Source organism: Rhinoraja longicauda, unplaced genomic scaffold (genome assembly GCF_053455715.1).
Source record: "Rhinoraja longicauda isolate Sanriku21f unplaced genomic scaffold, sRhiLon1.1 Scf000055, whole genome shotgun sequence".
Classification (NCBI taxonomy): Eukaryota; Metazoa; Chordata; class Chondrichthyes; order Rajiformes; family Arhynchobatidae; genus Rhinoraja; species Rhinoraja longicauda.
In genome coordinates this window covers 586,154-608,544 of record NW_027601273.1, presented here as the reverse complement: position 1 = coordinate 608,544, position 22,391 = coordinate 586,154, and the positions used below count along the sequence as shown (strand labels likewise).

Genomic DNA, 22,391 nt, shown 5'->3' with positions numbered 1-22,391 from the left:
CACACCCGAGACCCTGCAGGTCCAGATGCAATTCCCCGGTCCCCCACTGGGGGGAAGCACCGGATTTAAACGCCGATTAAAGGGAAGGACGGCCTTTTAAAGGAGAGGGCGACAGTTTAAAGGGGAGGGCAACAGTTTAAAGGGGAGGGCGGCCGTTTAAAGGGGAGGGCGGGGAATCGGACAACAATATTCCCGTCCCCTGGGCGGTGACGTTTACACCCCGAGATGTTCACACGACCACTCTCAGTCCGGGTCTAATGCCTCGCAGACACTCCAGCTGGTTCCGTCCATCTGCACTGAACTTATTCACCGACAGGCTGAAACAAGCCCAGGAATAAAGACAAAATAAACAGATTAAACATCAGTGTCAGGAACAGGGACTGCGGTTGATATTTCAACAACACTCACAGAACTAAATCACAGGAGAAGCCCGCACATCCCCTGATATTTTATCACAATAAACATTTACACAAACACTCACCTGATCCACACCAGACACGGGAGGGTCAGTATGAGGCGGCGGAGACCGGGAACAGATCGGTCTGTGAGGGAGTTGTTTATCAGGTGCAGCTCCGTCAGTGAGGGGTTTGTACTGAGAGCGGAGACGAGATCCTCGGCTCCAGAATCTGTGAGACCGACCCTGTCCAGCCTGGAGATGAGAGAGAGTGAGGGTGAGGGACACAGAGAGACAGGAGACGGTGCAAATCCCCAGTGTTTATCAGTGACACATTTACTAAACATATTAATGATCAGTGTCAGACACCCTGTGACTGTAAACACAATCTCTCACAGTCTGGGACTTACCCCAGTCTCTGTATTTTACAGTCTGCGTTCCCCAGCGCCACAGACACCAGTTTCACTCCGGAATCTCCCAGATTATTCCCATTCAGCTCCAGCTCCGTCAGTGAGGGGTTTGTACTGAGAGCGGAGGCGAGATCCTCGGCTCCAGAATGTGTGAGACCGACACTGTCCAGCCTGGAGATGAGAGAGAGTGAGGGTGAGGGACACAGAGAGACACGAGACGGTGCAAATCCCCAGTGTTTATCAGCGACACAATTACTGATCATATTAATGTTCAGTGTCAGACACCCAGTGACTGTAAACACAATCTCTGACAGTCTGGGACTTACCCCAGACTCTGTATTTTACAGTCCGTGTTCCCCAGCGCCGCAGACACCAGTTTCACTCCGGAATCTCCCAGATTATTCCCACTCAGCTCCAGCTCCGTCAGTGAGGTGTTTGTACTGAGAGCGGAGGCGAGATCCTCGGCTCCAGAGTCTGTGAGACCGACACTGCCCAGCCTGGAGATGAGAGAGAGTGAGGGTGAGGGACACAGTGAGACACGAGACGGTGCAAATCCCCAGTGTTTATCAGTGACACGATTACTGATCATATTAATGTTCAGTGTCAGACACCCAGTGACTGTAAACACAATCTCTCACAGTCTGGAACTTACTGCAGTCTCTGTATTTTACAGTCCGGGTTCCCCAGAGCCGCAGACACCTGTTTCACTCCTGAATCACCCAGGTCGTTGCATTCCAGTCTAAACACAAACAGACAGAGTAAGGAACAAACTGATACAAACCCCGTGGCTGAGATAACTTCTCCGAAACTGATATTTCTGGAAGCGCCTCAGCAAATTGTTGAATAAATCTCTGTCGTTGTGGTGTTTGGTGACTTTTACCATTTATTTATCATTTCCCGACGACTGGGAAAAATTCCCCGTGCAGAGAACGCCTGCAACACACGTGACGTGGGGGAGGGAGAACGGCAGCTACCATCGGTGACTCGGGGGAGGGGGGGCGGTGGAGTCGACCACCAGCAACCCTGGAGAGGGAGTCGGAGCCGACTATCGCTGACCCGCGGGAGGGAGGAGGGGGTGACGGAGTCGACCACTAGCGACCCGTGGGAGGGATGAGGGCGGGAAGGAGTCGACCACCAGTGACCCGGGGGAGGGAGGAGGGGGAACGTAGTCGACCACCAGCAACCCGGGGGAAGGAGGAGGGTGGAGGGGGGAACGGAATCGACCACCAGCGACCCGGGGGAGGGAGGAGGGTGAAGGGGGGAACAGAAACGACCACGGGTGACCCAGGGGAGGGGTTGGGCGGAGTGGACCACCGGTGACTCGGGGGAGGGAGGACGGAGTCGACCACCGGTAACCTGGTGGAGGGGTGACGGTGTCGACCACCGGTGACCCAGGTGAGAGGGGGACGGAGTAGAACACCGGCGACCCGATGGAGGGGGGGGACGGAGTAGACCACCGGCGATCTTGGTAGTGTAAAAGAGGAGGGGTGCCGTGCACAGTGACGGCCGGCCCCATAGAAAGGTTGTTGGACGGAAGAACAAAATAGTGAAACAATTTTACAGGTCAGTGTTATCGTCAAACGGACAGTTACCCCAAGTGCTGACACTTGTGCAGAACCGGTCCCAGCCGCTGGAGACCTTCACACTGAATGCGGCAGCCCCACAGATTGAGATGTTTGATTGTATCACAGTGCCTGATGACATGAGACAGGACCGCACAGTCAATCGGGGTCAGACCCTGTCCACGGAATGAAAGTGTTTCCACAGATCCCAGTGTCTGCTGAGCAAGTGCAGGATTCTGAGACTCAAACAGGTAGTGCAGCGTGTTCAGGAGGGTCCGTTTACCAGCGTCCTTCCCTGTGTTTCCAGCCTGGCGTTTAACCTCCTCCTTCACCCAGTCAATCACTCGGCAGATTGTTTGATGAGGAAATGGACCCAGAAACTCCTCCAGGACCCGAGCTGACCGTGGGGAGGAGAGACCAGCGACAAAACGGAGAAATACCTCAAATCGGCCGTCTGTCGCGCTGTGGGCTTCAGACAGGAGTTTCAGCGTATTCCTGGTATCTGCAGTCAGGAATTGTGCGAGTGCAGCTACAAACTCTTGGATGGTGAGGTGTGGAAAGGTGTACACCACGCTCCGGGCTGAATCCTCTCTCTCCAAAAGTTCCATCAGGAACCCGGACAGGAACTGGGAAGGCTGCAGTTTGTACTTGATCAAATCTCCATCTGTGAACACAATGTTCTTCTCGGACACTCCAGTGAAGGCCATCTGACCAACCCTCAGTAACACCTCACGGGGGCTCTCAATCTCACGGCCGTGGTTTGTCAGGATGTTGTAAATAAAGTAACAATATAGTTGGGTGATGGTCTTGGGAACTCGCTGCGTGTCCCGGTGTGTTTGTGTGAAGAAGGGGCCCAGTGTCAGGGCGAGGATCCAGCAGTAGGATGGGTTGTAGCTCATGGTGTACAGGATCTCGTTCTCCTCCACGTGTTTGAAAACAGCTGCTGCCACCGTCTGATCTTCAAAACACCTGGTGAAATATTCTTTCCGTTCCTCACCAACAAATCCCAGGATTTCAGCCGTGACACTGATCTTTGCCTTTTCCAGTAAATGTAACGCAGTGGGGCGGGTGGTCACTAGCACTGAACACCCTGGCAGCAGCTTGTGCTGGATTAAACTGTACACAATGTCAGACACTTCACACGACCACTCAGGATCTGGACACATGTGCTGAGGTTCTGTGTCTCTCCGACTGTCAGCAAAATCGATCCTGCCCTTGAATTCATCCAGACCGTCGAATATAAACAGCAATCCCTCTGGGTTCTTCCAGACCCCTTCAAGGATATTCCTAAAGTAAGGATACTGATCCAGAATCAGTTCCTTCAGGGTCACTCTGCAGTTAATAGTGTTTAAATCTCGGAATTTAAAACTGAAAACAAACAGGAAGTCTTGATATATTTTCCCTGTGGCCCAGTCATTAACAATCTTTTGCACCATTGTTGTTTTTCCGATCCCCGGGACTCCGGCCACAGATGCTGAACTCCCAGAACGGGATTTACTTCTGGAAAAGCTGCTGAGGAATAATTCATCTGTCCTGATTTTTTCCAGTTCTATCCGGAGACATTTCTCTCTCCATTCTTCATGGTCCCGGCCTCTTGCCAGCAGCTCATGTTCTACCAGTGTCCGATCTCGAACAGTGGAGATTATTGTGAGCTCAACGTATCGATCAAGCAGCTGGCAAACCTTCACCTTCTCCTTCATCAGGATCGTGTTGACGCTCAGTGTTTCCGTCTGTGCTCGCAGAGTCTCCTTGTGTTTACGTTGAACATCTTGCACGGGAATAGGCAGATAATGGACACAATGTTAGATGGTTCAACTCAAAACTCAACATTCACGATTACAAGAATGAGTTCAATGCTCCTGAACACCTGATGGATTTCAATGGAGTGAGGTAAACCTGGTTACAGACACGGGAGAGAGAGAGAGAGAGAGAGAGAGAGAGAGAGAGAGAGAGAGAGAGAGAGAGAGAGAGAGAGAGAGAGAGAGAGAGAGAGAGAGAGAGAGAGAGAGAGAGAGAGAGAGAGAGAGAGAGAGAGAGAGAGAGAGAGAGAGAGAGAGAGAGAGAGAGAGAGAGAGAGAGAGAGAGAGAGAGAGGGAGAGAGAGAGAGAGAGAGAGAGAGAGAGAGAGAGAGAGAGAGAGGGAGAGGGAGAGGGAGAGGGAGAGGGAGAGGGAGAGGGAGAGGGAGAGGGAGAGGGAGAGGGAGGGAGAGGGGGAGGGAGAGGGGGAGGGAGAGGGGGAGGGAGAGGGGGAGGGAGAGGGGGAGGGAGAGGGGGAGGGAGAGGGGGAGGGAGAGGGGGAGGGAGAGGGAGAGGGAGAGGGAGAGGGAGAGGGAGAGGGAGAGGGAGAGGGAGAGGGAGAGGGAGAGGGAGAGAGGGAGAGGGAGAGGGAGAGGGAGAGGGAGAGGGAGAGGGAGAGGGAGAGGGAGAGGGAGAGGGAGAGGGAGAGAGAGAGAGAGAGAGAGAGAGAGAGAGAGAGAGAGAGAGAGAGAGAGAGAGAGAGAGATGGTACGACCGAAGTGACAGTCATTGGCGAGTCATCATTGAAAACTGCAAGCAGTGTAGCTTCATCTAGTAGCGGCCCCGTGCATGTTTGGAAGCAAAGTGGGCAAAGGAGTGGTGTCCATGGGGAAGTGACATTAGAATTGGAAGCTGGACATGGAAGAACAAGCCAGAGAGCCATGAAGGAAGCAATTCATTCAACATACATGTGGAGGGAGGGATGTTGTGTCTAGAGGTGAGAACTTATTGTGACTTGTCAACAATTGTGAAAAATCATCAACTGATTGAGAAGGATTGTCGGGTACAGAGTGAAGCTAATGTAACGGGGTACTTGGCCTGCCCATGAGCAGGGGAGTGAGAGACAGATCCGATTCATTCAGGTTTCTATCCACTGTGGTGGAGGGAACCTCATCCTCGACATTGTAGACATTCGGGAATGTTCTCAGAAATGTACATATTTTCAGTGTGTCAGGACCCTGTGAGGAATGTGTGGGGTTACACAGTGTGTCAGGACCCATGTAGGAGTGTGTGGAGTTAGTGTGTGTCAGGACCCATCTAGGAGTGTGTGGGGTTAAACAGTGTGTCAGGACCCATGTAGGAGTGTGTGGAGTTAGAGTGTGTCAGGACCCATCTAGGAGTGTGTGGGGTTACACAGTGTGTCAGGACCCATCTAGGAGTGTGTGGAGTTACACAGTGTGTCAGGACCCATCTAGGAGTGTGTGAGGTTACACAGTGTGTCAGGACCCATCTAGGAGTGTGTGGGATTTTCCCGTGTGTGAGGAACCCTGCCAGCAGTGTGTGGGGCATTGCGCACATATTCTCCCCCAGGTGTGCACTGGATATCACTGATTTAACCTACAACCTGATGCATTGCAAAGCCTTGTACAATTAACGCCTGGAGGAGTTGAAATAATGCAGTGTAATAGTTCCGGTGTATGTCAGAGATCGGGTGATATGGAAACTACCATCTACCTCCTTGGTTACACGCGGGCAATCCTAGATCGGACTTTTCTCCTTTTACCCTGCACTAAACGTTATTTCCTCATAATTAATCTATACTGTATATGGCTCGATTATAATCACGTCTTGTCTTTCTGCTGACGGGGTAACACGCAACAAAATCTTTTCACTGCACCTCACCATATGACAGTACTGTCACTAAGCTGCACTTGAATCCACAGACAAAGAAGAAATCCATAGAGAATCCCCGTGTCAATAGAGAATAGACAAAAGGCCATTCAGCCCTTCGAGCCAGCACCGCCATTCAATGTGATTATGGCTGATCATCCACAATTAGTACCCCGTTCCTGCCCTCTTTCCCTACCCCCTGACTCCGCTTTCATTAAGAGATCTATCTAAATCTCTTGAAAGCATCCAGAGAATTGACCTCCACTGCCTTCTGAGGCAGAGAATTCCACAGATTTAGAACTGTCTGAGTGAAAAAAATGTCCGCATCTCCGTTCTAAATGGCCTACACCTTATTTTTAAACTGTGGCCCCTGATTCTTGACTACCCCAACATTGGGAACATGTTTCCTGCCTCTAGCTTCTCCAATCCCATAATAATCTTATATGTTTCAATAAGATCCACTCTCATCCTTTCAAATTGCAGTGTATACAAGCTCAGTCGCTCCAGTCTTTCAAAATACGATAATCCCGCGATTGCTGGAATTAACCTAGTAAACCTACGCTGCACTTGCTGCAAGAATGTCCTTCCTCAAATTTGGAGACATAAATTTGGTGTGGTCTCACTAGTACAACAGCAGAAGGACCTGCCCTGTACAACTGCAGAAGGACCTCTTTGCTCCTATACTCAACTCCTCTTGTCATGAAGGCCAACATGCCATTAGCTTTCTTCACTGCCTGCTGTACCAGCATGCTTACTTTCAGTCGAACAATTGCTTAAGGTTTGATCTTCTGGTTTCCGATTCTGCAAAGCTCTGAACAAACAGTTTCAGTATTACATCAATTTTAACAAGTCATTGGTGTGAACTGTACATTTCAACACTCACCTTCCATATGAGAGGATAATTCAGATAAACCACTGGCGATGTTCATGTATTCTTGTGGATCAGGACCTGTTCAAATCAAAGAGCATTCATTAAACCAGACTTGAATAACATTGTTAACAATAGTGTTCCAAAGTGATATTCAGTTCAGTGTGTTGATTTGCCGTACCCAGCTTCTGGATTTCTTTCAGTATTTTGTCCAGCTTTGGTAATTCATTCTGCATTTTCACAAAGGATTCCCACATCACCCGCCGGGGTCGGTTGCCTTTCTCCATCACCAGACTTAGGAAGAGGGTCGAACAGTCACTCCGGTTTCCCTTGACCGCGAGCTCAGTGATATTCTGTGAAGAACAACAATGAATATATTGAGAAGTGAATGAGACAATGCTAATGGAGGGGGGGGTATTAGCGATTCAGTAATGGGATATTCTGGTATTATTGAGCATAGAGGCAGGCATTGGTTTGCCTGTTCATACACCCATGACACTGGGCTAACCAACTGTGCACTCCCAGAGTCCTGACAGTGTGAAACGCGCTCCACACCTGGCAGTGTCCGAGAACACAGCAGAGTACAGCACGGGAACAGGCCATTTAGGTCAACGATGGCTGTGTTGATATGGATGGGAAATTTATCCAATTCATTTTGGCCTCACATAGACACTATCTCACTAGAAATGGATGTGTCCAGTCCAGTCTGCATTGCTTCCTGCTCGGCATTTTGAAGCTACTATGTTATTTCATCTACATTCTTACCCACTCTGAGCCCGCACCGAACTTCTTTCCACCTACCTCGACTCCATCCTATCCCCGCTGGTCAAATCCCTCCCCCACCTACGTCCAAGACACCTCACATGCTCTCCATTTCCTCGATAACTTCCGGTTTGCAGGCCCCCACTCCCTCATCTTTACCATGGATGCCCAGTCACTCCACACTTCCATCCCCCACCGTTTCTTCCTCGACCGTAGAACCAGCCAATCCCCATCTAGTAACACTCTCCTCGGCCTGTCAGAGCTGGTTCATACCCTTAACAACTTCTCCTTTGGCTCCTCCCACTTCCTCCAAACCAGAGTCGTAGCTATGGGCACTCGCATGGGCCCAGCTACGCCTGCCTCTTTGTCGGGTACGTCGAACAATCCCTGTTCCAGACGTACACCGGCCCCATCCCCGAACTCTACCTCCGCTACATCGACGACTGCATTGGTGCCACATCTTGTACCCATGCAGAACTCACTGACTTCATACATTTCACCACCCATTTCCATCCTGCCCTTAACTATACTTGGACTTTCTCCGACATCTCCCTACCGTTTCTGGACCTCACCATCTCCATCACTGGAGACAGACTAGTCACTGACATCTACTACAAACCCACTGACTCGCACAGCTATCTGGACTACACCTCTTCCCACCCTGAGTCCTGCAAAAAGTCTATCCACTACTCCCAATTCCTCCGTCTACGCCGCATCTGCGCCCGGGATGAGGTGTTCCACACTAGGACATCAGAGATGTCCTCATTCTTCAGGAAACGGAGCTTCCCCTCTACCATTATAGATGAGGCTCTCACGAGGACATCCTCTATATCCCACAGCTCCGCTCTTGCTCCCCCTCCCCCATTCGTAACAAGGACAGAATCCCACTCGTTCTCACCTTCCACCCCATCAGCCAGCGAATCCAACAAATCATCCTGCAACATTTCCTTCCCCTACAACTGGACCCCACTACCGGCCACATCTTCCCAACTCCTCTCTTTTCTGCGTTCCGCAGAGACCGTTCCCTCCTTAACTCCCTGGTCCACTCGTCCCTTCGTACCCAAACCACCCCCTCCCCGGGCACTTTCCCCTGCAACCGCAGGAGATTTACCTCGCCCCTCAACTCCGTCCAAGGACCTAAACAGTCTTTCCAGGTGAGACAGAGGTTCACCTGCACCTCCACCAACTTCAATGATTGTATCCGCTGCTCTAGATGTCAATCTCCCTACATCGGCGAGACCAAACGCAGGCTCGGCGATCGTTTCGCTCAACACCTTCGCTCAGTCCGCCTTAACCAACCTGATCTCCCGGTGGCTGAGCACTTCAACTCCCTCTCCCACTCCCAGTCTGACCTTTCTGTCATGGGCCTCCTCCAGTGCCATAGTGAGGCCCAGCGGAAATTGGAGGAACAGCACCTCATATTTCGCTTGGGCAGCTTGCAGCCCAACGATATGAACATTGACTTCTCCAACTTTAGATAGTTTCTCTGTCTCTCTCTTTTACCCCTCCCCCCTCCCCATCCCAGTTCTCCCACTGTCTTCCTGTCTCCACCTATATACTTTCTTTGTCCCGCCCCCTGACACCCATCTGAAAAAGGGTCTAGACCTGACGTCACCCATTCCCTCTCTCCTAGATGCTGCCTGACCTGCTGAGTTACTCCAGCATTTTGTGATACCTTCGATTTGTGCAGCATCTGCAGTTATTTTCCTACACTCTGAGCCCACATTCACTCATTGACCAGATAACGTTTTATTTCTATACCTACCCCAGTTACACCCGATCAAAGACATCCCTCTCTTGCACATTTCCTGCAGCTCATCCCCTCCTTTTACTGCATATTAACTCGGCTCCTCTTCCCACAGATGCGCGCATAACTGACTTGCTGAATATTGTTCAGATTGTTCAGATTGTAGATTTTAGCAAATGTACTTTTTTTCATTTTTTTTTCAATTGAATGACAAGCGAACAGTTTAATGTCTTAGAGTAATTCAGCAGGTCAGGCAGCATCTCCAAAAACAGAGTTATTTAGTGCAGCACAGTATGTCCTTTTTTGTAAACCAGGATCTGCAGTTCTTGTGCTTTTGCCTAATGCCCTCTATGGTTTAATGAACTGATGCGACCAATGAAACTGATGCCACATAAAACGTGTTATCGTTTTTGATTCTCGTTTACAAGTTTACTGCTCCCTGACCGTTGTGCTAAGATGCATGTGTGGGAAGAACAGCTGGATCAGAATGGACAATTCTCAGAAGTTCCCATGTCACAGCTTTTATGCCTAATACAGATCTACAGGACACAAACCGATCAGAGATTATTGCATTGTCCATAACATTGTTCAGCCCAGGGAGTGCGAGGTGAGTGAGACTGGCATTGGTCACTCTTCCCCAATGCCGTCAGTTCTGTGACGGGAAACAGAAGTCACCGTGATCCTTCCACTTACTACGTGCTCTTGTTTAGTGAAATGTCCCTCCGGTCTCATCATGAAGCTGAGACTTTCAACCCCTTCTTCAATCGCCTGTTTTAGTCTCTCCCGATAGAATTTTGTTAGTTGGAACAATTGGTACTCGTTCCACTGTGTCAGGAGCTCAGACAATGTAGGCGTCAGATCTGTGTATTCAAAGAGAGAAACAAAACATCATCTGAATCAGTACCCTTGGCTCCCGCTACAACAGCAACCCCCACCCTGAGTGTTCCAGGCTCCTAATGAGAATGATCCAAGAAGAATATCGGAATAAGACAATTTGCTGGAGGAACTCAGTGGGTCAACCATCATCTCTGAAGAATATGGTAGGTGACGTTTCAAGTCTGGATCTTTTTTCAGGCTGATTGTGGTGGCGGTGAGTGGGGAGAAATGTGGACAAGACGAAGAACAGGTGAAAGACTGTAAGTAAGGTGGATACAGGTGAGGGGAATTTTTGATAGGCTGATAATTGGGGAAAGGCCAGAGATGATAAGACAGGTGTGAAACAAATGGAGTGAAGAGTTGCAAATTGTGCAGTGAGATGAATTCATGTAAGTGGAAAGGGAGGGGGTGGGAGAAATTTGCGCGAGGAACAAAAATGGTTAGCAACCAGAAAATCCACTAGGTTTTGGCGGATAAAGCGGAAGTGTTCGGCAAAACAGTCGCCGAGTCTATGCTTTGTCTCGCCAATTGCCAAACATTGAAACTCTCGTCCCATTGCCATAGCAACCTCTCTGTCCTTGGACACATGCTCACTGAAGAAACAGCACTTCACATTACGCTTGGGTCGCCTTAAATCCAATGGTATGAACACTGAATTCTCCAAGATTAAGTAACAATCCAAACCGCACACCCGCCTTATTTCCGCCCACTCTCTCCACAGTCTCGCACCGATTTCTCCCCTCCCCATTTCCTTCCTCCAATATTCCTTTCTTTACCCTCACAATCTCCAACACTCAGTCCTTCTGCTTAACATCTTGATGTTTCATCTCTAGCCTTTGTTCAACCAACTACCTATCAAAAAAAACCTCCTCAATAACATCCATCTCAATTGCCAGGCTTTGTGTTGCCGCACCTCCCTGCCAGCTTACGGCTAACTCTGCCATCAGTCTGAAGAATCGGGGAGGCTGAGGTAACGTGTGAGCAGGGGAGAGTTGGATAGCGTCTGAACCGAGGAGGATGTGATGGTGTGACCAGGGAACATGGGCCCCAGGGGGATGGGGCAGCGTTGGGCACGGGAAGGGTGGGCACTGGGGGAATGTGATCATCTCCATAGCCGGTGTTCAGACAGAGAACAGATCACAGCAAAAAAACGCACATTAAACGAATGCACTGATGAAGAGGTGCAGATGCACTTATCACCTGTGGCAACCCTGTAGTTGATGCCAGCTAATCTTCCTAGGATTATCTTCCACATGCATGAACCACCCAGCTTCACTCCACTCTCTGTGGCCTCATGCTCCCTGGCTTCAATGGATACTTTGTCATGTGTACCCAAGTTCAGTGACCATCCTCCTGTAAACGAGGATCAGGAGAAGAATTGATACACTATCTGTTATATAGAATAGATCAATGCACACAGTCTTTTACCCAGAGGAGGAGAATCAAGAAAGAAATGACATAGGATTCCGGTGGAGTAGGGGATTTTATGACAAACTCGGTACATGGATAGGATAGGTTTAGAGGGACATGGGTCTTACACAGGCTTGTGGGACTATAGTAGATCGGCCATGTTGTTTGACATGTCCAAGGTGAGCCTTTTTCCATACCGTATGCCTCTATGACTCTGAGGTACAACTTGACCATAATAACTTTAACAGTGCAGACTACACAGAGTCCAAATACAAGAGTCGCCATGTTTTATGCGCCATCTTCTACTCTTCAGTTTCTCAGAAAGCCTCTCGCCAGTCACTGCATTAATGCACATCTGAATCTTCAATGAGGATGATTCATCACCTCTACGATCACTCCCTCTGTCCTTTCAACTACCGCCTGAGGATAACATCCTTTCTTTCTCAGTCCCTTCCTTCATCCTTTATCCTTCATCCCTTATCATTAGGTGCAACCAGATATCAAGACAACATTCATATCTTGAAGAATTCTGCAACACACCTCTGTCCGTACTTGTTGTTGGGGTCACTGGAGCCGCAGTCCTGTTTCCATCTTCAGCCAAGGTGTGGATAGGTATTACCATATTCTGCTGCTCTGCAGTAAACCGAATAATAATAGTGGGATTAAACAATGATTAACACAAGAATGAAAAGATTGCGAAGTGAACTGTGAACCACAATCCACCACTATCAATAGACAATAGATAATAGATGCAGGAGGAGGCCATTCGGCCCTTCGAGCCAGCACCGCCATTCAATGTGATCATGGCTGATCATTCTCAATCAGTACCCCGTACCTGCCTTCTCCCCATACACCCTGACTCCCCTATCCTTAAGAGCTCTATCTAGCTTTCTCTTGAATGCATTCGGAGAATTGGCCTCCACTGTCTTCTGAGGCAGAGAATTCCACAGATTCACAACTCTCTGACTGAAAATGTTTTTCCTCATCTCAGTTCTAAATGGCCTAATCCTTATTCTTAAACTGTGGCCCCTTGTTCTGGGCTCCCCCAACATTGGGAACATGTTTCCTGCCTCTAACGTGTCCAACCCCTTAATAATCTTATACGTTTCGATAAGATCTCCTCTCATCCTTCTAAATTCCAGTGTATACAAGCCTAGTCGCTCCAGTCTTTCAACATATGACAGTCCCGCCATTCCGGGAATTAACCTAGTATACCTTCGCTGCACGCCCTCAATAGCAAGAATATCCTTCCTCAAATTTGGAGACCAAAACTGCACACAGTACTCCAGGTGCGGTCTCACTAGGGCCCGGTACAACTCTAGAAGGACCTCTTTGCTCGTATACTCAACTCCTCTTGTTATGAAGACCAACATTCCATTGGCTTTCTTCACTGCCTGCTGTACCTGCATGCTTCCTTTCAGTGAATGATGCACTGACACCCGGATCTGTTGCTAACATGACACCATTCAGATAATACTCTGCCTTCCTATTCGTACCACCAAAGTGGATAACCTCACAATTATCCACATTAAACTGCATCAGCCATGCATCCGCCCACTCACACAACCTGTCCAAGACACCCTGCATCCTCATAGCATCTTCTTCACAGCTCACACTACCACCCAGCTTTGTATCATCTGCAAATTTGCTAATGGCACATTTAATCCCTTCATCCATGTCATTAATGTATATCGTAAATAGCTGCGGTACCCCACTAGTTACTGCCTGCCATTCTGAAAGGGACCCATTTATCCCCACTCTTTGCTTTCTGTCTGTCAACCAATTTTCTATCCATGTCAGTACCCTACCTCCAATACCATGTGCTCTAATTTTGCCCACTAATCTCCTATGTGGAACCTTGTCAAAGGCTTTCTGAAAGTCAATGTACACCACATCCACCGGCTCTCCCCTGTCAATTTTCTTAGTTACATCCTCAAAGAATTCCAGAAGATTAGTCAAGCATGATTTCCCCTTCGTAAATCCATGCTGACTCGGAACAATCCTGTTACTACTATCCGAATGCTCCGCAATTTCTTCTTTTATAATTGACTCCAGCATCTTCCCCACCACTGACGTCAGACTAACTGGTCTATAATTTCCCGTTTCCTCTCTCCCTCCTTTCTTAAAAAGTGGAACAACATTAGCTACCCTCCAATCCACAGTAACTGATCCAGACTGTATAGAACATTGGAAAATGATCACCAGTGCGTCCACAATTTCTAGTGCCACCTCCTTAAGTACTCTGGGATGCAGACCATCAGGCCCTGGGGATTTATCAGCCTTCAGTCCCATCAGTCTACCCAACACCATTTCCTGCCTAATATGGATTTCCTTCAGTTCATCCGTCACCCTAGGATCTCTGGCCACTAGAACATTTGGGAGATTGCTTGTATCTTCCTTAGTGAAGACAGATCCAAAGTACCGGTTCAACTCATCTGCCATTTCCTTGTTCCCCATAATAAATTCCCCCGCTTCTGTCTTCAAGGGACCCACACTTGCCTTGACTATTTTTTTCCTCTTTACATACCTAAAAAAGCTTTTACTATCCTCCTTTATATTATTGGCTAGTTTACCCTCGTACCTCATCTTTTCTCCCCGTATTGCCTTCTTAGTCATCTTCTGTTGCTCTTTAAAAGAGTCCCAATCCTCTGGATTCCCACTCTTCTTTGCTTTGTTGTACTTCTGCTCTTTTATTCTTATGCTGTCCTTGACTTCCCTTGTCAGCCACGGGTGCCTCTTACTCCCCTTGGAATCTTTCCTCCTCTTTGGGATAAATTGATCCTGCAACTTTTGCATTATTCCTAGGAATATCTGCCATTGCTGTTCCACCGTCTTCCCTGCTAGGGCCTCCTTCCAGTTAATTCTGGCCAGCTCCTGTGGTGTTGGGGGTGAGAGCGGGTAGGTTTTGTGGGAGGGGGCATGTTATGTCAATATTGATCCAGAAACTAAACTGAATCAGACATTTCCATCCTGTGGCCTGGTGGTATAACAGTATTGAAATCTTGCACTGAGACTCGCTTTTTCACATTCAAACCTTTCCCCATGGACCATCAGGGGCACGTCAAGTGGTGTTGCAGCTCCGACACCATCCAGGATAACACTGACCATTTGCCGGGCAGCCCGTTCACTTTAATAAATGGGTCAATGTGTAGACCGATGCTGTAAAGACCAGTGCTGGGCCTCCCTATATTACAACTTATCTTAATGACGCGGATGAAAGGACCACAGTTTAGCAGAGCACTTGAAAATATGGCACGCATATTGTTTGAAGCATCGAAATTGCCTGATTGAGCAACTAATAAAAAAGCAAGATCCAGCGAAGCGACCTGTTGGGAGTGGCTGTGTTGGTAGAGAGGCTGTGTAGTGTTAAAATGCTGTGGAGAGGGCAAGTGCCAGTCTTCAGCTCACGAGTCTTCGGCAAGGAGTGTGAGAAGGGGAGGAGATAAATGTACAGTCTGTTGAACCTGCTGTTTAGCCAGTTGCGTAATATTGGTGAGATTGTTGGTTGTTATTTCAGTGCCGCCAGGAGACAGGTGGAATGATGCAACGTTCCTCCTGCAGCACCTGGGATGTCAGAGCAACTGCTGGTGTCGCTGGTGACTAAACCCGTGTGAAATGTGTCCAGGTGCAGCACCTTGCAGGCTGTATTTGGGAAATGGAGATGCAGACAGATGACCCCGGGATCATCCGAAATACCTTTTGGACAAAACTAACAGTGAGGTGGTCATGCCCAAACACCAGGATGAATGGAGGTGGGTGATCCCCAGGACCTCTAGTTAGCAAAGGGTGAAGGTGGCCATTCCCCTTCAAAACACGTAACAGTTTTGGAGACTGTTAGGGGTGACCCGTCAGGGAAGAGCAGTAGTATCAGGCAGGATGAGGCTCCGTGTATGGCAAAGCCATAGTGGTAGGATAGACATCTGTTGGGGAGAGGGGAGAGTGGTGCACAGGAGATTCCGTGGAAGCTATCGAGACTCCTGTATTTTGTATTGCTTTCTGGTGCCAGGGTCCAGGATGATTCGGAGCGGCTACTTGATATTCTCAAGAGGGAGAGTGAGGAGCCAGAAGTCACTGTGCATGTTGGTACAAATGACATAGGATGTTCAGAAAGATGTAAAAATACAGGGCAGTGATCTCCGTAGTACTGCTTGTGCTCCGCGCTAGTGAGTGTAGGAACAGGGAAAACAAGGACAGGTGACTGCGTGGCAATGGAGCTGATGCAGGGATTCATACTTTTGTACAACTGAGATTTCTTCTGGGGCAGACGTGACCTGTACAAGAGGGATGAGTTGCAGCTGAACCTGAAGGGAACGCCAATATCCTGAGCGGCAGCTCCCAGTCTCCATCACAAGAAATAGACCACTGACTTACGTCTATTACAAACCCACTGACTGCCACAACTATCTCTACTATACGTCTTCCCCCCTTGCTTCCTGTTTTGAGTCCACCCCCTTCTCCCAAATCCTCCGTCTACGCCGCATCAGCGCCCAAGATGAGGTGTTCCATACTAGAACATATGAGATGTCCTCAGTTTAGGGAACGGGGATTCCCCTCTCCCATCATAGATGAGGCCCTGACTCGTATCTCCTCGGTACCCCGCAGCTCCGCCCTTGCCCCCCTTCCTATTCGCAACAGAGACAGAGTCCTCCTCGTCCTTACCTTCCACCCCATCAGCCGTCACATACAGCACATAATCCTCCAACATTTCCGGCACCTCCAATGGTATCCCCACCACTAGCCACATTTTCCCATCTCCACGCCTTGTCCCCTTCCGCAGAGGCCGTTCCCTCCGCAACTCCCTGGTTAACTTATCCCTCCTCACCCAAACCACCCCCTCCCCAGGTACCTTCCGCTGCAACCGTACAAGATGCAACACCTGTTACGATACCTCTTCCCTCGACTCTGTCCAGGGACTTTGACAGTCCTTTCAGGTTAGGCAAAAGCTAATTTGCACCTCATCCAAACTTATCTACTGTATCCGTTGTTTCGGGGAACAAAAACTGCAGATGCTGGTTTAAATCGAAGGTAAACACAAAATACTGGAGTAAGTCAGCGGGTCAGGCAGCAACTCAGGAGAGAAGGAATGGGTGACGTTTCGGGTCGAGGCCCTCTTCAGATTGATGTCAGGGGAGGGAGTGGGACAAAGATAGGATGTAGTCGGAGACAGGAAGCCTAGTAGATGAACTGGGAAGGGGAGGGGATAGAGTGGGGAAGCAGGGACTACCTGAAGTGGGAGAACACAATGTTCATACCGCTGGGGTATAAACTGCCCAAGCGAAAGATGAGGTGCTGTTCCTCTAATTGCCCATATTTTTGTCTTTCTTCGGTTTAAACCAGCAGCTGCAGTTCCTTCTTATACATCCTGACCGGCAGTTTGCTGCAGCTATGTGGGTGGATCGACGCTAGATTGGTTGAAGGGTGAGATCCAATGCATGACTGAGGCAGATGAGAAACAGGAGGCGAACTTTCAGAGAAAGTTCAGTTGACAAAATAGGCATGACAGCGAGCCAGGAAGGGCTACGTGATTGTATTGCAATTATTAATGTCAGGCTGATGAGCTGAGGGTGTGAATAGGTGTGTGCAACTGGGATGCTATGTTGACTGTTAGGCGATGACCCGTCAGGGAAGAGCAGTAATATTAGGCAGGAGGAAGCATCGTGCCTGGAAGACCCATCGTGGTGGGATTCCCATAAGTTTGGGGGGTGGGGTGGACAATATAGATGTGACTACAAGCGAGGGAGGGCTGTTTGATTGAATTGCAATTATTTTAATGTGAGAGGTCTGAGGGGTAAGGCGGATGAGCTGAGGGTGTGGATAGGTATGTGCGACTGGGATGATGTACCCATTACAGAAATCTGGCTAAGTGGGACAGGACTGGCAGCTTAATGTTCCAGGATGTAGCGAGTGAGGCGAGGGCGAAAGAGGACTTTATTGATTAGGAAGAATTTTGCGGCAGTAGACCGAGATGATATGGCTCATGTCGGCGAAACCAAGCACAGGCTCGGCGATCGCTTCGCTGAACACCTGCGCTCGGTCCGCATTAACCAAACTGATCTCCCGGTGGCCGAGCACTTCAACTCCCCCTCCCATTCCCAGTCTGACCTTTCTGTCATGGGCCTCCTCCAGTGCCATAGTGAGGCCCACCGGAAATTGGAGGAACAGCACCTCATATTTCGCCTGGGCAGTTTGCAGCCCAGTGGTATGAACATCGACTTCTCCAACTTACCCTCCTCCTTCCCAGATCCCCTATATCCTTCCTTTGTCCCGCCCCCCTGACATCAGTCTGAAGAAGGGTCTCGACCCGAAACGTCACCCATTCCTTCTCTCCCGAGATGCTGCCTGACCTGCTGAGTTACTCCAGCATTTGTGAATAAATTGTTATGGCTCATGGTTCGTTCAAGTAAGTCTGTATTGGTGGAGCGATTAACTAAACAGGTGCTGATCACCTTGATGGGTATGTGAATTGCTGGGGGAGGGGGTGGGCGGGGCGTAATAGTCAGCGGTAATTGGAGGAGCGCAAATGGCAAGAGATTACAGGTAGCTATACGGCTAATAAGGTAGTAATTTTGGGGGATTTTGACTTTCTAAATATATTTATAAATTCCGAATATTTGCTGTCAAATGAACATCCGGAAATTGGGATGCTTTGAAAAATGTTGTGACAAGAGTACAAGGCATGCATGCTCATATTAAAGAGAATGACAAGGCAAGTGGGAGCATCGAAGCTTGCATGATGAGAGATTCTGAGGCTCTGGTCAGGGAAACGCAGGCAGCTTGGGATCGATCTGGGAACGTGGGATCAAGTCTATTCCCAGAGGAGTTTCGGGAATTCAGGAGCATACCAAACGAGGAAATCAGGCGGGTATACAGGGATCAAGAGATAGCCCTGGCAGATAATATTAAGGGAGATTCAAAGTTCTAATTTATATTAAGAGAAATAGGGCCCTTTAGAAACCAAAGCGGTCATCTCAGTGTGGAGCCACAGGAGATGTACAACGTTCTTATTGAGTATTTTACCTCTGTGTTTAATGTTGAGCAATATGCGTAAAGCAGGGAACGTGGGACAATTAATGGAAGTGTCGAGAACAGTCTATATTACTGTCGAGGAGGTGCTGAATACCTCAAGGTGTATGAAGGTGGATACATCTCCAGGGTCTGATCAGTTATGTCCGAGGTCAGTGTGGGAAGTGTAGACTAGAAATTGTAGGTGCCTTGGCTCAGCTATACGAATGATCATTAGATACAGGTAAGGTGCTGGGGGAGGGGGGTAGCTATGCCATGTCTGCATTTAAGAGGGGCTGCAAGGTAAACCATGGGAAGTATAGACCAGTGAACCTAACGTCTGTGGTAGGCAAATTACTGGAGAATATTGAGGGGAACGATATATCCATATTGGGATTGATAAGACTGATTGCGGAGAGTTAGCATAGCTTTGTACATTGGAGATCATGTCTCACAAATCTGATTGAATTTTCTGAAGTAACTTAAAAGATTGATCAGGGAAAAGCCGTAGACTTTACATATGGACCTCAGAGCATTTGGTAACGTTCTACACGATAGACTGCTTTGGAAGGTTTTATCGCAAATGATCCAGGGAGAGCAAGGTGACTGGATAAAGAATTGACCGTAATAGGAAGCAGAGGGTGACGATCAAAGTTTGTTTTTCAGACTGCAGGCCTGTGACTGGTACTGTTCCTCTGGGATCGTTGCTGGCCCCATTGCTGTTTGTGGTTTATCTCAAAGATTTGGATGAGTACACAAGACATGATTAGTACGATAGTTATCAAGTGTTGCAATGGGGCCTTCATCCGTTGGGCTGAGGAATGTTGAATGGAGTTTAATACAGATAAGTACATGGTGTTGCATTTTGGGAAGTCAAAGCAGGACAGGACCTCAGTGAAGGACAGGGTTCATCAATCAGAATATTGAGTATAGAAGATGGGACGTTATGTAACAGGTGTACAAGACTTGGGCGAGGTCACATTTACAGTAACGTAGGCAGTGCAGCGTAGGTTCACGAGATTGATCCCTGGGATGGCGGGACTGACATATGAGGAAAGATTGAAAAGACCAGGCTTGTATTCACTGGAGCTTAGAAGGATGAGAGGGGATCTTATAGAAACATATAAAATTATAAAAGGACTGGACAAGGGAGATGCAGGAAAAATATTCCCAATGTTGGGCGAGTCCAGAACCAAGGGCCACATTCTTAGAATAAAGGGGATTCCATTTAAAACTGAGGTGAGAAGGAACTTTTTCACCCAGAGTGTTGTGAATCTGTAGAATTGTCTGCCACTGAAGGCAGTGGAAGTCAAGTCACTGGATGGATTTAAGATAGAACTCTAGGGGCTAGTGAAATCGAGGGATATAGGGAGAAGGCAGGCACGGGTTATTGATTGGGGGCGATCAGCCATGATCACAATGAATGACGGTGCTGTCTCGTAGGGCCGAATAGCCTCCTCCTGCACCGATTTTTTAAGTTTTGTACGTTTTCTATGTTTATGTGTTCAGTTCTGGAAACCCTGTTATAGGAAAGATGTTACCAAACTGGAAATGGTGCGAAGAAGCTTTAAGAGCATGTTGCCAGTACTCGAGGGCCTGAATGACATGGAGAGGTTGAGCATGCGAGGACTTTATTCTTTGGAGCGCAGGAGGACGAGGGATGATCTTATTGCGGTGGATAATTCGTGAGGGGAGTGGATAGTGTCTTAGACGCAGAGCAGGTGAATGAAGAACCAGAGAAAATAGATTTAAGGTTAGTGGATAAAGTTTTCATATGAATCTGGGGAGAATGTTTTCACAGATCATGGGGACATATGGGACAAGCTACCGGAGGGGGTAGTTGGGGCAATGCTACCACAACATTTAAAATATATTTGCACAGGTTTAGAAGGGTACGGACCAAATACAGGCAGGTGGGACCAGTACAGATGGGGCAACAAGGGCCGAAGAACCTGTTTCGTTGCTGCACGAGTCCATGATTTTATGATTTGGATTAATGAAGCCAAACCTGGAGATGATACATAGAACATAGAATAGTGCAGCACGGGAACTGGCCCTTAGATCCCCCATATCTGCACTAACAATATCATGACAATTTGAACTAATCCCATCTACTTGCTCATGGACTGGATCCTTCTGTTCCCTGACTGTGTCAGTCATGCGTCAGTCTAAACAGCATTTCCACCACCTCCTCAGGAACGGACCAAAGGCTGCGTAAAAAACTTGTCCAGCATGCCCCCTTTAAACATTCCTCTCTCCAGTAAGTGTCATCCCCACCCTGGGAACAAGACTAACAATATCTATGCCCCTTTTATCCTATACTCCTAATAGGCCTCCACTCGGCCTTCATTACTCAGAGAAAACAATCCAATCTTTGTCTGCCTTCATTCAGATCACATTTGCAACTGATGTGTATTCTAGTGGAGCTTTTGACAGCTTTCCTCATGATCCACAATTCTGCAAATAGTTTGAATGTTTTTGAACTTACTAACTCGACCACCTACGTTTTTGTCCAAATCATAGACATGATCAGAAGTTGCAGAGGTTCCAGACCTGATCCTCGCAGAAAACGGAAGCGTCATTAACCAAGTCAGTATAACACTGCTCCACCACAATTCCTCTCTCCTGTTTCCCCTCGCCCTAACTACTTAGTTTTCTTTTTCTCTTTTCTCTCCTTGCAGTCTTCACCATTCTGCAGCATTCCCTCCCCACCCATGTCACTCACCTTCTCCTTGGATGAGACTCGATGATTCCTTGTTTAATAATTCTCGGTCATGATGGATTTCGCCACTTGGGTCAGTTCCAGGGCCGTGAACCACGTCTCCTATTCCACTCCCTCTGGGCTGACATTGCTCCCTTTCCTCTTCGGCGGGTTCACATTCCATTGAGGTTCTGCTCTCCATCTGACTTTGCTTTTCTGTCGTTATTCCTGTGTTCTGTCCATCTTTCTTTGAAGAGGTGCCTGGCCAAATTCTTTTGAGGAACTTGCCAGCTTGAGTTAATTTCCCACCTGAAAAAAACCATTAAGTGCAGGTTGCAGAGCATTTTCAAATCGAGACCCACAGCTTCGGAATAAATGGTAGCAATTTGAGCTGGCTTTCTGGGCCAAGTGGAAGTGAATGATCGTCTTAGAAACAGAGCAAGAAAACAGGCCCTTTGGCCCAACCTAACCAAAATGCCCCATCTATGCTAGTCCCATCAGTACGTTTGAGCATAATCTCTCCAAACCACTCAGTCCAAATGTCTTTTGAGGAAAAGATTTAATAGGAATCTGAGTTTCACACAGAGGGTGTCGGGTGTCTAGAACAAGCTTCCAGAGGAAGTAGTTGAAGAAGGGACTATCCCAACATTTAAGAAACACTTGGACAGGTACAGGTTTGGAGGGATATGGGCCAAACGCGTGCAGGTGCGACTGGTGCAGCTGCGAAATGTTGGCCGGTGTGGGCAAGTTGGGCTGAAGGGCCTGTTTCCACTCTGTATCAGTCTATAACTCTCTGACATGTTATTATTCTGCCCGCTTCAATTTACCACCTCGGACAGCTTGTTCCATATGCCCACCAATCTGTGAGAATATGTTAACCCTCAGGTTTCTATTAAATGGTTCCCCTCCCATCAAAGGCGCTCGCCCTTTGGATTCTTCTACTCTGAAGAAAAATACCTGTGCGTACACCCTTTCTATTACCTCCATTATTTTATACATCTCTATAAAATCAGCCTTCAATCTCAATATTTCA

At 48.2% G+C, this 22,391-nt stretch overlaps 1 protein-coding gene across 1 annotated transcript; it reads right to left on the bottom strand.

The window, feature by feature from the left end:
• Nucleotides 1–229: 229 nt before the first annotated feature.
• On the bottom strand, nt 230–21,575 carry LOC144612520 (NACHT, LRR and PYD domains-containing protein 3-like). Its single transcript, XM_078432109.1, has 11 exons — nt 21,383–21,575; nt 12,196–12,288; nt 10,063–10,229; nt 7,042–7,213; nt 6,876–6,941; nt 2,397–4,134; nt 1,457–1,543; nt 1,131–1,301; nt 805–975; nt 482–649; nt 230–317 (listed from the first exon to the last, which is right to left on the bottom strand). The coding sequence occupies exons 1-11, from the start codon at nt 21,558–21,560 to the stop codon at nt 230–232; spliced, it is 3,099 nt and encodes a 1,032-aa protein (XP_078288235.1). The 5' UTR covers nt 21,561–21,575.
• Nucleotides 21,576–22,391: the final 816 nt, after the last annotated feature.